General features: G+C 38.4%; 1 protein-coding gene across 6 annotated transcripts in view; it reads left to right on the forward strand.

Moving 5' to 3' along the window:
• Positions 1–18,641, forward strand: part of ZMYM6 (zinc finger MYM-type containing 6) — a 45,837-nt gene that overhangs the window by 22,842 nt on the left and 4,354 nt on the right. For 5 of the 6 annotated variants that reach the window (XM_005204865.4, XM_005204866.5, NM_001206292.1 and 2 more), the window contains exons 10-15: positions 147–297; positions 1,143–1,315; positions 3,045–3,195; positions 5,725–5,859; positions 6,301–6,341; positions 18,272–18,416. In XM_005204865.4, the coding sequence (XP_005204922.1) occupies positions 147–297; positions 1,143–1,315; positions 3,045–3,195; positions 5,725–5,859; positions 6,301–6,341; positions 18,272–18,416 (796 nt within the window). Of the gene's footprint in view, positions 1–146; positions 298–1,142; positions 1,316–3,044; positions 3,196–5,724; positions 5,860–6,300; positions 6,342–13,343; positions 15,156–18,271; positions 18,417–18,641 lie in introns of those variants that run through there. The other variant, XM_059884898.1, reaches the window with a different exon arrangement.

The raw sequence follows: 18,641 nt of genomic DNA on the forward strand, positions 1-18,641 counted from the left end.
GAATATATGAGTTTATCCAATAGAAGCGTTTTTGTCTTTTCATGTTTGACAGTCACTCACTCAGTTTTCTTTGAAGTGAGAAAGAAAAAGATTTCTTAAAAATAAAGCAACACTTTAATTAGATATTAATGACTGTTCTTCTGCAGGGGAGAATGTTTCTGTTTTGTGGCAAGCTTTGCTCTGATGAATACAAAAAGAAAAATAGAGTTATGGCAATGTGTGACTACTGTAAACTACAGAAAATTATAAAGGAGACTGTACGATTCTCAGGAGTTGATAAGCCATTCTGTAGTGAAGGTAAGAAAAAAGCTCAGTTGTAGCCATAGAGCATGTGGTGGTTATGAAGTAATTTGTGATGAGTTGGGCTGCTGCTGCTGCTGCTAAGTCGCTTCAGTCGTGTCCGACTCTGTGCGACCCCATAGACGGCAGCCCACTAGGCTCCTCTGTCCCTGGGATTCTCCAGGCAAGAATACTGGAGTGGGTTGCCATTTCCTTCTCCAATGCATGAAAGTGAAAAGTGAAAGTGAAATCGCTCAGTCATGCCTGACTCTTAGCGACCCCATGGACTGGAGCCTACCAGACTCCTCCGTCCATGGGATTTTCCAGGCGAGAGTCCTGGAGTGGGGTGCCTTATTAATCCACAATTAATTTTCAAGAAATTTCTTTTTTGAGGTATAATTTGAAGCTTTTTTATTGAGTTTATACTTAACTCACTTCTAAGTCTATCCTTTTAAATGTTATAATAATCTCAATAAAGAAAACCTTTCCAAATATAATTAGAACAATGGTCTTAGTATGGAGTATAGAAAATCTCTTTGTAAGTTTAACTTCAGAGATCTTTTTTTGTACCCTTTCATAAACGGGGTACTTGGGCAATTACTGCTTCTCGGCTTAAGGAACTTTTATACCTCTTATGTTTCTGAATATAGATAACCTAATATTTACAGTGTATGTTTCAAAGGTGATACGAGTTTGTTTTGTGAATACAGATGGGACTATCTTTTAACTTAGAGCCAAATAATTGTGTCCAGATTTAGAAGTTAGCTTAAGGCTGGTATTATTGAAGACTGTAGAAATTCACTTCACTGCCTTCTGGTTAATGTAAACTTGATGTATCTTCCTTTTATCCTTCTGGTTCTCAGTTTGCAAATTCCTCTCTGCCCGTGACTTTGGAGAACGATGGGGAAGCTACTGTAAGATGTGCAGTTATTGTTCACAAACATCCCCTAATTTGGTAGAAAATCGACTGGAGGGCAAGTTGGAAGAGTTCTGTTGTGAAGATTGCATGACCAAATTTACTGTTCTGTTTTATCAGGTAAATATGATATAGCTCTTTGACTTTCTGAAGTTGGTACAGTTATTTTCTATTTAAAATATATTCAGATTATGTGAAGAGAAATTGGTTGTTTAGAACTAGGTAAATAAATAAATTATGGGCTGTGGGCTCCTAAAGCAAAATTCAGTTGACTACAAACATGAAATCTTTGGGGTCAAGAAGATAGGATTTTTGGAGATTTTATTGTTGTTTGGGGAACTGTTCCTTTTATTTTTTGCTTTCTTGTAAGGCACACGGATCTTATTTATAACTTTTAGTTCTTTGTAGTTGAAATTTTACACAGTTATGTTGCCTTAAGTGGCTCTCTCATTCAGAAGTGGTTCTGAGGAACTTGAAGTGAGCCTTTGCTCTCACTTCATGAGTTAAATGACTCTGACCTCCCTACCCTTCATCTGCCTTCTTTTTTTAAAATTACTTTTTTGAAAGCCTAACAAGAAAAGCTGCAATTAAACCACTAATACATGTCTGGTGCTTCATAAATATTATTTCATTTAATCTTCACCACATTCCTTGGTGGCTCAGATGGTAAAAGAATGTGCCTGCAGTGTAGGAGATGTAAGTTTGATCCCTGGGTCGGGAAGATCCCTGGAGAAGGAAATGGCTACCCACTCCAGTTTTCTTGCTTGGAAAATCCCATGGACAGAAGAGCCTGGTGGGCTACAGCCCATCAGGTTGCAAAGAGTTGGACACGACTAAGTGACTAACACTTTCACAATCCTAAGAGATAAGGTATAGTATTGGCTGTTGTTAGGTTGTTCTGGTATTGCCTGTTTATAAATAAGGAAAAAGAATAAGGTCCAGGGAGGTTATGTAATGTTCCCATCAAGAATCTGGTAGGAGAGGAACAGCACCTGTAACACTCCAGTAAAATCACCTGTTTACTTGTCTAGCTACCTAAAATATAGTTTTCTTTGAGAGAAGGTATGTCGTTTTCATAATTATATGACTAGGACCTATCTCAATGCTCAAGACGAAGGAAACCTAGTTAGATATTTTTTGAATGAATCTAAGTCTTTATGACCAGAAAGCCCATATTCTTTTTTTTTTTTTTAACTTATTTTATATTGGAGTATAGCTGATTAACAACAATGTATCAGTCCGCGTGCACAGCAGAGTGACCATAGCCCATATTCTTTATACTGCAGTAGGCTGCCTCTTGGAGAAGGCAATGGCACCCCACTCCAGTACTCTTGCCTGGAAAATCCCATGGGCGGAGGAGCCTGGTAGGCTGCCGTCCATGGGGTCGCTGAGGGTCGGGCACGACTGAGCCACTTCACTTTCACTTTTCACTTTCATGCATTGGAGAAGGCAGTGGCAACCCACTCCAGTGTTCTTGCCTGGAAAATCCCAGGGACAGGGGAGTCTGGTGGGCTGCTGTCTATGGGGTCGCACAGAGTCAGACACGACTGACGTGACTTAGCAGCAGCAGCAGGCTGCCTCTTAACCTTAAAAAAAAAAAAAAAAAAGCCTATCTTTTGATTCCTTCACCAGTAATTTTGAAAACAGGAGATCAATTTTTATATCTTCTCAATAAAATGAATAGTGTATATATTTTTGACTACAATATCTTGAGGTAGGAACCTTACATTTTGTGATCTCAACTGACTCATACATTCTGTTTTCATAGTTCCTTCTAGTTTTATGATTAGTGTTATGTTTTCATTGTTTTATAGTTTTCAGCCTATCCTGTTTCACATTTCTTTCTCAGATGGCCAAGTGTGATGGTTGTAAACGACAGGGAAAGCTAAGTGAGTCCATAAAATGGCGAGGAAACATCAAACATTTCTGTAACCTATTTTGTGTCTTGGAGTTTTGTCATCGTCAGCAAATTATGAATGACCCTTTTTCACAAAATAAAGGTAAAATTAAACTTGGTTAATGGGCTCTTTCTGTCACTGCTAAGTTACTGTCAGCACTCAAAGTTGTAAATAATATAATAACAAAATTTCACTGCATTCAGATAGCCTAAATTTACTTAAATTTTCCTTTAAGAATCCTTAAAGATTGCCCTAGTGGGCAAATTAATCTTGATGCTTTTTGTTTTCAAAATCAAACATACCAAGGAATCAATAAATATATAAGCAGTAATTTTCTAGGAAAATTAGATTTGTTTGCTTTTGATTGAATTTATCTGTATATAAATAACTTACACTAAGTGATATGTTGCTATTCAGTTAATAAAGCAGAAATAAAAATAGAAATCAGGGCAAACAAAGGAAGAGGATATGTTAATATAGTGGCTGTTACTGGTATGAGATTTGATTCAGAGCTTGCTTGTAGCCAAGGGAAAAAGAACAACACATTAATTATATCAGAAAGAATAAAGTAGACCAGTTCTTCATGGGTAGCAAAGTTTTTCCTGGCTAAGAATAAAATAATTTTGCAAGTAGGACAGCTAATGTGGTCAAAATATCCAGATGAATAGATATGTGGCATGTTCTGAAAGTAGCTCTCTGAAGTAGCACTTCTCTGAGTTAGGCTAAAAACATTTGATGTTATGTTCTCTTATCAAAGCCTGGAGTGCTCCTGAATTGACAGGATTCACATGCTCTGGCTTTATGGTCTGGCCTTTGTCTACTTTTGCAATCTTATTAATCATCACCTTGACCACATATGCCTTGAGCTAATCTTTTGTGTTATCATCCATTCCCTAAGACCAGTCCGGGTAATGGTGGAATTTTCATTCTATAATGTGGGTTAACAAAATCAGTGTTCTTATGTGGATGAAGAGCTACGTCACCAACTTATTTATAAAAATTATCAGGTTAAATTTTTATTTGAATCAAGCTTTCGGTGTAGAAATTTTAACATTCACTAATGGAAAAGTCCAGTCAATCCTGAAGCCGATAACTGTATTTTTATACATTAAGTATTTGAAGTTTCTAATTTTAGAGAATTAGGCACCCTTTAAGTCCCAGTGAACACTAAACAGGATCACCCAACCCAACATTCAGTTCAGTTCAGTTCAGTTGCTCAATTGTGTCCAACTCTTTGCGACCCCATGGACTGCAGCACACCAGGCCTCCCTGTCCATCACCAACACCCAGAGTTTACTCAGACTCATGTCCACTGAGCCGGTGATGCTATCCAACCATCTCATCCTGTCTTCCCCTTCTCCTCCCGCCTTCAATCTTTCTCAGCATCAGGGTCTTTTCAAATGAGTCAGTTTTTCGCATCAGGTGGCCACAGTATTGGAGTTTCAGTTTCAACATCAGTCCTTTCAATGAATATTCAGGACTGATTTCCTTTAGGATGGACTGGTTTGATCTCCTGCCTGTCCAAGGGACTCTCAAGTCTTCTCCAACACCACAGTTCAAAAGCATCAATTCTTCGGTGCTCAGCTTTCTTTAGTCCGACTATCATATCCATATATGACCACTGGAAAAACCATAGCCTTGACTAGACGGACCTTTGTTGACAAAGTAATGTCTCTGCTTTTTAATATGCTGTCTAGGTTGGTCAGAACTTTTCCTCCAGGGAATAAGCGTCTTTTAATTTCATGGCTGCAGTCACCATCTGCAGTGATTTTGGAGCCCCCCAAAATAAAGTCTGCTACTGTTTGCATTGTCTCCCCATCTATTTGCCGTGAAGTGATGGGACTGGATGCCATGATCTTACTTTTTTGAATGTTGAGCTTTAAGCCAACTTTTTTACTTTGCTCTTTCACTTTCATCAACAGGCTCTTTAGTTCTTCTTTGCTTTCTGCCATAAAGGTGGTGTCATCTGCATATCTAAGGTTATTAATATTTCTCCCGGCAGTCTTGATTCCAGCTTGTGCTTCATCCAGCCCAGCTTTTCGCATGATGTACTCTGCATATATGTTAAATAAGCAGGGTGACAATATACAGCCTTGACGTGCTCCTTTTCCTGTTTGGAACCAGTCTGTTGTTCCATGTCCAGTTCTAACTGTTGCTTCCTGACCTGCATACAGATTTCTCAAGAGGCAGGTCAGGTGGCCTGGTATTCCCATCTCTTGAAAAACTTTTCACAGTTTGTGGTGATCCACACAGTCAAAGGCTTTGGCATAGTCAATAAAGCAGAAATAGATGTTTTTCTGGAACTCTTTTGCTTTTTCGATGATCCAGTGGATGTTGGCATTTTGATCTCTGGCTCCTCTGCCTTTTCTAAAACCAGCTTGAACATCTGGAGGTTCATGGTTCACATATTGTTGAAGCCTGGCTTGGAGAATTTTGAGGATTACTTTACTAGCATGTGAAATAAGTGCAATTGTGCGGTAGTTTGAGCATTCTTTGGCATTGCCTTTCTTTGGGAAACCCAACATTATGCAGTTATATATTTGTATTGCCTTGAAACTTCGTTGTTAAATAGAGTTTTTTTAATGTGTGCATGTGATCCTTTTGTCTTACCTTTTTGTTTATTTTAATCAGTAAATATTTCTAAGGCACACATTGCTTCAGTGGCGCTCCCTGCTGCAAGGACAAATACAACACCAGTTATAACCAATGTGGTGTCATTGGCAAAAATATCTCCTGCCCAGCCCACAGGGAGTGGTGTTTCAAAAGGTATGACTTGAAGTAAAGGCATTTGGGTAAACTGTAGAGGTTTTTTCCTAGTGTAAACAGCACCTACTGGTAATACTCGCATGTACATTTATATGAAGAAACATGCCCCTCTGTCCCTGAGGGAAGTGGGTAGCAAGCAGGGTGGCGTGCATAGAGAAGGAAGTGGTATGTATGATTTATTTTTTAAGGAATCCCAATGATTTAATATAGCTACCTTTAACATCAGAGATTCTAACACAGTATGTTGGGATTGGGACCCAGGAATCTCTTGCCTTTACCAAGCACCCCAGGTGATATTGATGCCAAATTTCCTTGTACTATTTTTTGAGAAATTCTGGACTAGACTCTAGACCACCTTAGAGAGAGGAAAATGACCTCTTGGTTTCAGTGTTTACTTGTGTATATTCTAGGGATAATAATGTATGTTTTAATTTATAACAGGTGCAGTTGTTACTAAAGAGGCAACAAAGATCATTGAAAATGTAAGTTTTATTAATTATCTTCCTGATTAATGTTCCTTGGGTTTAGTTTCATTTTGATATATAGCTTCTAAGGTATGTCTGAGTATATTTCTATTTGCTACTTAGTTGTTTTAAAAAGTGGAGTAATATACTATGCACTAATTTTTGTTTTTGAATTTTAAAGTTAGATTGTTAATAAGAATGCATTTCTGATTTGTTTTACTGTTTGTGTTCTGGTTCCTTAGTTTCTTTAAATACTTGTTAATTCCATCTGGCTGCTTATTTTTCTCTTACTCCTTTCAAGTATTTTTCTTTAAGACTAGAAGGTTCTGGAAAAGTTCACTGTATTGTTTTATGCATCTTTGGATTATGTGAAGCTGAAAATAGTGCAAAGTAAGATAATATTTAAATTCTTTATTGTGGAACTTCCCAAAATTAAAAAAAAATTTAAAGAAATGCATAATTTCAAATCTGGCAGGCTGAAAGAGTTGCAGACTATGTCACTGTCTTATGTCAGCATCACTTTAGCAGGAAAACAAAATTCCTATCATCCTTTATCAATATCACACAAAACCTAATGTGTCATATCTTGGGTTAATGTTTTCGTTATTGTGTTGCTCTCTTAATATTTGCTCTTGATACAATTAAAAGTCTTTTAAAAAATGTCAGGTAACAATGTGATTGAGGTTCATTAAGTGGTAGTGCTGTACTAAAAAAGTGTGCCCCAAATTCAATAAATTTGGAGAAGTTAGATGTGATAAAACTCTGTGAAGAAGGCTAGACCATTGCTATGATATCTCATGCTGTTAATTTAGGAGAGTGCACCCTGCAGGGTCTTAGAGATAATGTTCAAAAAACCCCAAAGTGGTTTTAGAGCAGATACACCCTTTAGTTCATGAAATTATCTTGTAACCAGGCAAGGATGATGGAATAAATTGAAAAAGTCCTGGCAACACAGGTGTAAGATCAATGCTGCCATAATGTGCCCCTAAGGCCAAGCTCTCATCTGTGCTAAGACATGAAGTATTTTTGATGATTTGAAAGGAGGTGACACTGAGACAAAAAGGTTTACTACAAGTCATGGCTGGCTTTTCAAGTTTAAAGCCCACCAAGGTTTTAAGAATATAAAAATGAGCAGGCAAGCTATATCTGCTAGCACTGAAGCTATCAAAACATTTCAGCGTTCAGTCAGTCAGTCAGTCAGTTTAGTTGCTCAGTCGTGTCCGACTCTGCGATCCCATGGACTGCAGCATGCCAGGCTTCCCTGTCCATCACCAACTCACAGAGTTTACTCAGACTCATGTCCATTGAGTTGGTGATGCCATCCAACCATCTCACCCTCTGTCGTCCCCTTCTCCTCCTGCCTTCAATCTTTCCCAGCATCAGGGTCTTTTCCAGTGAGACAGTTCTTTGCATCAGGTGGCCAGACTATTGGCGTTTCAGCTTCAGCATCAGTCCTTCCAATGAATATTCAGGACTGATTTCCTTTAGGATGGACTATTTATTTCAGCTTTACCAGAATTTAAAGAGTCTTTAACTTGGAAGACAACATAACATCTGCTAATACAGAAGCTTTTAAAATGGCAAAGAAGGTAAATTTGTGCAAGGTTGATGAAAGGGATGTTGAGATTTTACTTGGGTTGTTTCCCAGGGATTAATAAAGGAGGACTTGCTAGAATTAGAAAAACAAAGGTAATAGGAAGAGGGCCCCAGCAATTAGCCTGGGTCTTCAGCGCATCAACTAGCAGCGAAGCGACTGGCATAGACTTTGGACCATATTTCAGCAACAGTTGCTAGTTTTGAAGATGATCCATATGTGGATTGCACTCCATGGTGGTGAAGTGAAAGATGGACAAGTGTCTTTGCATATGAAGAAATCCTCAGTGGGGAAAAAAAGAGCAAAAACCCAAACCATGTTAGATTCATTAGCTTCATTCTTTAGCAGAAGTCTTCCAGGAAATCAGACCAGCCTTCGCCATAATGTGGAGAGAGAGTTTATCCTACTTAATTTGATATCTCTTAACTCTCCCATTATTAAGATTGTTGGAAGAGGATAATGATAACACTAGTTAATTATTTTTAGGCAGTATACCACATTAGTTAATGAACTGTCATTAAGTTAATTTCATATTTATATGTATATTATGTATTGTACTTTAAATTATTTTAAAATTACATGATTAACAAATCACTGTTATAGAATTAATAATTTTATGAACTGCTTAATTATATAATGAATTATTAATGTATTGTGCCTTAAATTAATGTGTATTGTCATGAAATAAGTATTGTTATGTATTATGTTATATATTATGAAAATATTCTATATTATAAGTTTATATTCTGTGATAATGCATCCTTCCTCTATGTGTATGGGACAATTAGTCTTAAATTATGTTGGTTTTGAATTATTCAGGAGCATATTTCTCATATTAAATGTGACTGCCCTACATATGTTTTCCCTATAAGGAGTACTTCTGTAATTCACCCAGTCATTTAAACTGTGTTACAGAATAGTTCTGGTTAATATTTTCAGTTTAGTCTATAAAAGGTATAATAATAAATAATGTAGTATTTTTATGATTTTAAAAAAAGAAAACCGGACTGTTTTAGAATCTTTTTCTTTGTTTCCTGGATTCCTTCAGGTTATTTAAGTGGTCCTAAATTTGGGGGAAAGGTGAGGTACTGGGAAGTGCAAAGAAGAAAACATCCTGCAAATGTCAGCAAACTTCTGTAAAGGTCTAGAGAGTAAATTAGACTTTGCAGGCCATGCAGTCTCTGTTCCAACTCCTTACTTCTGCCACTGTAGTGCAGAAGTAGCCATCGATAATACCTGAGTGAGTGAGTGGCTCTGTTCTAGTAAAACTTTAAAACACAAATGATGGGCTGATGAACCAAGCTTTGCCAACTCCGTGTTCTACGGTATTCCCTCCATCCATAATTAACCATTGATAGATTTGGCTTATTTGCTCACAGTTTTTTCTTTTCTTACCCTCCCTGTTTAAAAAATGAATCACTGCCCCCAGTCCTTTTTCACATCCCTAGAGGCAGCTACTGTTACGAATTCGGTGTGTGTCCTTTCAGACTGCTTTTAATCTTTCACGTTCATATATACACATCCATGGAAAATAATTTATTTTTTAAAATACCCATCTGATTCTGAATAGATTTAGTGCATTTCTACTGCTGCTGATAATATTGTATATTTTGTTGTTCTGCTGCTGGGTTGTGGTCTGACTCTTTGCACCCCATGAACTACAGCATGCCAGGCTCCTCTCTCCTCTACTATTGCCCAGAATTTGCTCAAATGCAGGTGCATTGACTCAGTGATGCTGTCTAACCTCTGCTGCCTGCTTCTCCTTTTGCCTTCAATCTTTCTCAGCATCAGTGTCTTTTCCAGTGAGTCGGCTATTCGCATCAGGTGGTGAAAGTATTGGAGCTTCAGCTTCAGCAAAATTTCTTCCAGTGAATATTCAGGGTTGATTTCCTTTAGGATTGACTGGTTTGATCTCCTACATTGCATGTAGATACCACATTTTATTTATCTATTGCCCTGTTGATAAGCGTATGTTGCTTCACTATCAAAAATTTCTGCTCAATGAATGAACATTCTCGTATACGTCTTCTCGTGCATGTGTACAGGTGTGTTTGTCTAGTGTAGACATGGAAGAGTGGAATTTTGAGGACAAAGTGTATTTGCATTTTAGTTTTCAAATCACCCTGTTGAGCGGGTGTTCCAGTTTTTATTTCCACCGGCAGTTTCTGTTTGTACTCATTTCCTACAGCCTTAGTATCATTTTATGTTTTCAGATTTAAACTTTTTTTTGCCAGTCTTCAGTAATATCTTATTGTTTTATTTTGTATGTCACTGATTACTAGTGAGTTTGCTTATATTTCTGTTTGTGAACATTTGACTTTTCTTTGAATTTCCTCTTTTTAATTATTCCCCATTTTTGTATTTGTCTTTTTTCTTATGGATTTCTTTCTATATTCTGGATTTGTCTTCCTTTCTACTCATCATTTTTATCAACACAAAAACATGTGGTATTATTTCCTACCTGAAAAAAATCCTTCTTTAATACCATGGCCTTTCAGTTACTATCCCATTTTTCTGCTTTCCATTTTGGAAAAAAATCCTTTAAGGGTGGCCTCTGCTTGTTGCATCATTTTTTTAATCTGTTTTCCTTCCTTAGCTCACTCTAGTCAGGCTTTTATTTGTACCACTCTGCTGAAATATTTCTTGTCAAGATCTCCATTAGTCTTTATTTTGCCAAATCTAGTGGTCCGTTTTCAGTTCTCATTCTCCTCATGCTTTCAGTAACATTTGATACAGTTGATCTCTCTTTCCTTCCTTGAAATACCTTCAACTTCTAGGTCATCATACTTATTATTTCTTTTGTCAATCTTCACATTTCTTTATAGGGGACTCATACAGTCTTCTGGTTTTAAACCACCTGGATGGTGGCTGATTACCAGACTTACTTCTCTTGCCTTGACGTCTGAGCTCTAGGTTCACGTATCCATCCAACTGTCTGCATGACATCTACTGTTAGATGATGAATAGCCATCTCAGGTAAAGCTGAGTCCTTTTATTTCCTGCACACTTCCTCTGCAGTGTTCCTTACTTCTTATTACTGCTGGTGCCATCTTCTTAGTCTGAGCCACCACCATCTTTCTTCTGTATTATTGTGGTGACCTGCTGCTTGTCTTTCTCCTTCCATTCTTGCCATTTTCAGTTTTTTTCCTCCACAGTGTTGCCAGAATGATCATTTTAAAACACAAATCAGATTGTCACTCTGATGCTTTAAAAACTTTCAACAAAATTCTGAAAAAGAAGAATAAAGAAGGGGAAGAGCTAGTTCCCCAAATTATAACTACAAATTTAAAAAAAAGTTTAAAAAATTTTATTAGCATATTGTTGATTTACAGTGCTGTGGTAGTTTTAGATGTGAAGTGAATCATTTATACAATAGATTTTATAGAGCTACATAGTTGAAACAACAGGAAGCCACGGAGAGACAGTTCAATAGAAAAAAAGTCCAGAAATAGACCTAAATATATAAAAATATATATATTTATATTTATTAATATCTAATACATACAATATATTTATATAAATATTTAATAATTTTTTATTTAATAAAATTTATTTTAAAATTATATATAATTATAAATGTTATAGAAATGTTATATATATTATATATAAATCTGGAGAAGGAAATGGCAACCCACTCCAGTTTTCTTGCCTAGAGAATCCTGTGGACAGAGGAGCCTGGGGGCTGCTGTCCATAGGGTTGCACAGAGTTGGACACGACTGAAGTGACTTAGCATGCATGCATGCATGCATAAATATATATATATATATAATTATATAAAATTATAATATATATGTAAATATATATATATGTATGTGTATATATATATACACACATACACATGACTTTAGAAATAATAAAGGTGGCAGTTCACATCATTAGGAGAGATCTAGATTATTCAATAAACAGTGTTGTGACAACTGAGTAGACATATGGAAGAAAATACCATAGGATTTCTACCTCCTAAGTTAAACCAAAATGATGCCCAGATGGAGAACGGTTTCAAGTTTAAAAAATAATGAAAGTATTAGGAAAAAGTATAGGAAAGAATTTTAATGCAGAAGTAGGGAAATCTCTCTAAATATGTCGCAGAACCCAAAAGCCATAAAAGATTTGTGAGGAAAATTCAACTACATTTCAAAGTCAAGACACATGAGAAAAATGAAGAAGTTGCAATTTATGTTGTAGAAGGCAATTTTTTCCCATAAGTAAAGAGTTTCTGTGAGTCAGTCAGAAGACCCAACACCCATTAGGAACATGGGTAAGAGTATGATCCATAATTTTACAGACTTGGAAATAAAAATAGTTCTTAAACATACACAAACATAATTCAGCTTCAAGATTAGAGAAATGCTATTTAGAACTATAGTTTTATCAGATGGCAAAGATAAAAATGCCAATAGCAGTTGGTAAAACTGCTACAGAGGGCAGCTTAGTAAAACCTGTTAAAATTTAAAATGTAAGTACTCTTTTACCCAGGAGCTCCAATTTTAAGAATTTACCCTTCAGATCTATTCTGCACATGTATGAAATGATGTACAAGGATAACAGTTGCAGTATTGTTTGTAGTAGGAAAAGCCTGTAAACATCTTGGTGGTTTCATTGGTGATCAGGGCTGTTGTGAGTTCATCCTGAGATATTGTATAAATTAGAAAAAAAAAAATAGCCCTAGATAGAGAGTCTGAAATGCATCCTCTCCAATTCCACACTTAGTCACATGGCCTGGCAAGTGGAGTCCCTTGCACGCATACACAGCTGCTCTGTTCAGACTGTAGTTAAATATACCGTATCCCGTGCAGTGGAATATCATGCAGTTAAAAAGAATGTGGTGGCTCTTTATGTACAGACACAAAGCAGTCTTATATATGTTTTGTGCCTGTACGTTTGTATGGAATACCTCTGGAAGGCAGCCAGTAATGAGACAGCAGTGATTACCTCTGAGGAGAACTGAAAGACTGGGAGAGAATTTTAACAGGGAGAATTATTTTTTCATTATTTGCTATTTGAATTTTTGGGTTTGTCCCATATTATACTGCCCATTAAAAAACATGCCTAGAATTAAAAGATAAAGGAAAACCAGGAAAAGGATATGAATAGACAGTTCACAGAAGAGGAAATATAATAAATAATGCTTAAACATGAAAAATATCTAACCATACTACTATTACATAATTTCTCACTTATTGAGAAACAGCAAAAAACATTTGATGGTGTTTAACAGTATTGGGAAACAGACAGGCTCCTTTACATTGTAATATACAGATTTTCATATACTTTGACCCACCAAATAGCACTTACACGACCTTATTCTAGTCAGCACGCCTGGCAGTCCTGCGGATCTGTCTCTTGTTTCAATAGGGTCTAGCTGGAATAGACCCAGGGACTCCTCTTCTTGCAGCCTCTGACCACCCTCCAACCTCTTTTCCAGTCCTAACCTTCAGAACCATCTTCTCAGCTATCCACTGTCTCCAGGACCAGCCAACATTGTCTTTATTACCACCAGTCAACCAAGAACTCCCAGATTAATCAGAATTATTCCACCAAGGTGGAGGCCAGCATGAAATGCGTGGTCAACCTGCATCTGCAGGCCTCCCACACGTACTGCTCTCTGAGCATCCATTTCCACCATGGCACTGTGGCTCTGGAGAATGTGGACCACTTCTCCTGAGAGTTGGTCTCTTGAAGATACAAACCTGGTGCAGTGGCTGCATCCTCCTCCAGGGTGGCCGAAGCTGTCCCACGATGAGTGAGGTAGAACCCTGGACACTGTGGACACTGCTGTGGTCGTGGAGAAGAACCTGAACCAAGCCCTTTTGGGTCTTCATACCCTGGTTCTGCCTGTGCAGACCTCCGGCTCTGTGACGTCCTGGAGAATCACTTCACAGATGAGGAGGTGAAACTCAGCAAGAAGTTGGGCATCCACCTGACAGATTGGCTGCCGTTGGGCCGGCACGTGTCCCTTTGAGGGGTCAGCCTCAACTCCAGAAGGGCTCAGAGCCTCTGGCCCAGCTGCCTCTGAGGGGCCACTGTGCATCCCCCAGGTGTCAGGACTTCTGCCTGAACATCTTCCTAAAGCCACTAGGCAGCTTTTTAATGACCCAGGAGCCCTCTCCCAAGCCATGGACCAAATGGAGACAGTAAAGGCTTTGCAGGAAAAGAGAAAAGACCTTAGTCTATAGATACACTAGCACATGCAGAATCAATTTGTATGTAACGATATTTATTTGTTTATGGTAGCAAAAGATTTGTAACATTTAATGTTCAGCAGCAGGGACTTTTCAAATTACATATAGTGCATTCAGTGTATAAAAGTGTTAACAGGCAGCTTTGTATAAAGTTATATGAAAATACTTCCAAGATAGTTAGCTAAGTGGCAAAGCAAGGTGCTGACCTTGCTAATAATATGCTACCATGTGTAAAGGCTGAGTGCTGAAGAATTGATGCTTTTGAACTGTGGTGCTGGAGAAGACTCTTGAGAGTCCCTTGGACAGCAAGTCAGTCCTAAAGGAAATCAACCCTGAATATTCATTGGAAGGACTGATGTTGAAGCTGAAACTTCAATACTTTGATGTGATATGATATGCCTACCTGATATGATAGAGCCTGATATGAAGAGCCTACTCATTGGAAAAGACCCTGATGCTGGGAAAAATTGAGGGCAGGAGAAGGTGGCAGCAGAGGATGAGATGTTGGATAGCATCATTAATTCAATGGTCATGAGTTTGAGCAAACTCCAGGAGATAGTGAAGGACAGGCGAGCCTGGCTTGCTGCAGTTCATGGCGTCACAAAGAGTTGGACACGACTGAGCAACTGAACAACAACATCGTGTAATCAGAAGCAACTTAATTATATAGCCCATCTCTAGAAGGATGTATAAGAGACTGAGAACACTGTGTTCAAGACTGAGTTTGGATACATGGCACACAGTTGTAGAAAACTTACTTTTCATGCATATACTTTATGAATGACTACATCATTCAAAATTATTGCATCTAACATCTATTGTGGCTTTCCCTGGTGGCTCAGACAGTAAAGCGCCTGCCTGCAGTGCTGGAGACCCATGTTCAATCCCTGGGTTGGGAAGATCCCCTGGAGAAGGAAATGGCAACCCACTCTAGTACTCTTGCCTGGAAAATCCCATGGACAGTGGAGCCTGGTAGGTTACAGTCCATGGGGTCACAAAGAGTTGGACACGACTGAGCAACTTCACTTTATTTTCTTTCAACATCTATTTAAAAAGTAAGTTTAAATAACAGTCTTCCCCTTATCTGTGGGGAATATGTTGCAAAACCCTCAGTGGATGCCTGAAACTATGGACAGTACCAAACCCAATATATACACTAATTTTTTTCCTATATATACACATCTATGATAAAGTTTAATTTATAACTTAGGCAGAGTAAGAGATTAACAACCATAGCAATAACAGAACAGTTATAACAGTATACTATCATGAAAGTTACATGAATGTGATCTCTGTCTCAAAATACCTTATTGTACTGTATCACCATTGTTGGATGATATGAGATGATTGAGGTGAAGTACGTAGGCATTGTGATGAAGTGTTACGCTTTTCCCTTTGCACTTGAAGGATGTACTTTAGGACTTCTCTTTGGCGTATCTGAATTGCTGCTCTTGTGTTTTGGGATGCCATTATCAAATACAATAAGAGTTATGCTGTGCTGTGCTCAGTCACTTCAGTCATGTCTGACTGTGACCCAATGGACTATAGCCCACCAGGCTCCTCTGTCCACAGGATTCTCCAGGCAAGACTGGAAGTGGGTTGCCATGGCCTTCTCCAGAGGATCTTCCTGACCCAGGGATTGAACCTGCGTCTCTTGTGTCTCCTGCATTGTAGGCAGATTCTTTACCCACTGAGCTATCTGGGAACCTAAATACAGTAATAGTTACTTGACCACAAGCACTGTGATACCACGGCAATTGTTTGACATCCTTGATGGCTGAAAGTGGAAAAAATAGTGGAAGTGTTAATTGCTTCAGTCATGTCTGACTATGAGATCCCATGGACTGTAGCCTGCCAGGTTCCTCTGTTCATGGATTCTCCAGGCAAGAATACTCGAGTGGGTAGCCACTCCCTTCTCCAGGGACTCTTCCCAGCCCAGGGTTCAAACCCAGGTCTTCTGCATTGCAGGCAGATTCTTTACTGTCTGAACCACCAGGGCTACGAAATGACTAATGGGCAGGATATGCCGGACAAAGGAATGGTTCACTTCCTCTTCAGGACAGAACGGGACAGCAGGAGATTTTATCGTGCTCCCCAGAATGGTGCACAGTTCCGTAACATAAACTTGTGAATTGTGTATTTCTGGAGTTTTCCATTTAATACTGTATTTTCAGACTGCAGTTGACCATGGGTAACTGAAACCAAGGAAGCAGAACTGCAGACGTGGAGGGACTGCTGTGTACCATTGGTGGTTTCCCATCACTCTTAAAATACAATCCTAATTTTCTGGCTTTTGTTTTTAAATTTAAGACCTTCCAGGGCTAAGAACAGTGCCTGGCTTGTAGTAAACATTCAGTAAATGTTTACTGAATGAAAGAAGATGTTTTAAATACATTCGCCCATTCTGTTGTTTGTCCTTTAACTTTAAAGGCCTTTGTTTGCAAACGTTTAAAATTTCAAGGTAGTCAATTGTATCAGCCTTTTCTGCTTGTAGTCTTTCATGTTTTATTTAAGAATACTTTCTCTGTTGTTGTTGTTCAGTCGCTAAGTCCTGTCTGACTCTGCGATCCCCTGGACTGCAGCATATCAGGCTCGCCTGTCCTTCACTATCTCCTGGAGTTTGCTCAGATCCACGTTCATTGAGTCGGTGATGCTAGCTGACCGTCTCATCCTCTGCTGCTCTCTTCTCCTTTTGCCTTCAGTCTTTCCCAGCATTAGGGTCTTTTCCAGTGAGTCCGCTCTTATCAGATGGACGAAGTATTGGAACTTCAGCTTTAGCATCAGTCCTTCCAATGAATGTTCAGGACTGTGCTTTAGGATTGACTGGTTTGAACTCCTTGCTGTCCAAGGGACTCGCAAGAGTCTTCTCCAGCATCATAATTCAAAAGCATCAATTCTTTGGCGCTCAGCATTCTTTATGGTCCAACTCTAATGTCTGTACATGACTACTGGAAAAACCATAGCTTTGACTATACGGACCTTTGTTGGCAAAGTGGTATCTCTGCTTTTTAATACACTGTCTAGGTTTGCCCTAGCTTTTCTTCCAAGGAGCAAGTGTCTTTTAATTTCGTGGCTGCAGTCACCATCTGCAGTGACTTTGGAGCCCATGAAAATAAAATCTGCCACTGTTTCCACTCTTTCCCCTTCTGTTTCCCATGAAGTCATGGAACCAGATGCAATGATCTTTAGTTTTTTGAATGTTGAATTTTATGCCAGCTTTTTCACTTTGCTCTTTCACCCTTATCAAGAGGCTCTTTGGTTCCTCTTCACTTTCTACCATCTAGTATCATCTGCATCTCTGAGGTTGTTGATATTTCTCCAGGCAGTCTTGATTCCAGCTTGTGATTGATCCAGCCTGGCATTCGGCATGATGTACTCTGTATGCATGCACGCTACGTCACTTCAGTCATGTGCAACTCTTTTGGACCCTATGGACTGTAGCCCACCAGGCTCCTCTGTCCATGGGGCCCTCCAGGCAAGGATAATGGAGTGGGTTACCATGCCCTCCTCCAGGGATCTTCCTGACCCAGGGATTGAGCCTGGATCTCTTATTTCTCCTGCATTGGCAGGCGGGTTCTTTACTGCTTATGCCACCTGGGAAGCCCTATGTTCTTTTAAGTTAAATCAGCCTTGTCATACTCCTTTCCCAATTTTGAACCAGGCACAGAAGAAAGGGAAAGGAGAAAGAAGGCAAGGGAGAAAGGGAAAGATATACTGAATGCAGAGTTCTCGAGAATAGCAAGGAGAGATGAGAAGGCCTTCTTAGATGAACAGTATTTTCTCTGAGTTCTGGTTATTTGAAAATTCTCCATTAATTTTAAAGTTTTATTTTTTGTGTGTTGAGGTCTTTAATCCATATGAAGTATTTTTTTGCATATGGTCTGAAGTTTGATCCAGTTTTTCTGAATATCCAGTTGTCCTAATCTGCAGATTGTTTTCGTTGTACTTACTGTAGGCAGAGTACTTTTAAAAATCAATAAATGGTACTGGTCCTGATTGAAGAATTAGTAATTAGTATATATTTTCCAAAGCAGTTTTATTGTACCACTCTTTCAGAGAATTAGATTTCTTTTTATATATATCACCTTTCGATCAATAGCAATTATAGTCAGTGAGAAGATACTAAAAAAAAAAAAATCTGTCTTTGGTTTCTGAATTTGTTTTTAACTAGGGAAGTGTGCAGACAGATGCCATGAAACTTCTGTCTTCCCAGTCTTCAAAACTTTTAAAGAACAAAGCGTTATTGTGCAAACCTGTCACACAGACCAAGGCTACCTCTTGCAAACCACATACACAACACAAGGAGTGTCAGACAGGTACGTGTTGTGCTTTCCACACTTAGTAAGTGTGTTCTCTGTTTTGTGTGCTTGTTTTGATTTTTTAACAAAGAAAAGTCATGGGGAGTTTCTTAAATGTGAAAACATTAGTTCTTGGATCACTTACTTTGAACGTCTAATTTATTCCTTTTGTTAATGACAATAAACACTAATAACTACTAAATTGAATCCATACATACCAAAGCGTTATGTGGACAATATCTT

The sequence above is a fragment of the Bos taurus genome, chromosome 3 (assembly GCF_002263795.3).
Source record: "Bos taurus isolate L1 Dominette 01449 registration number 42190680 breed Hereford chromosome 3, ARS-UCD2.0, whole genome shotgun sequence".
In the NCBI taxonomy this organism is placed as follows: domain Eukaryota; kingdom Metazoa; phylum Chordata; class Mammalia; order Artiodactyla; family Bovidae; genus Bos; species Bos taurus.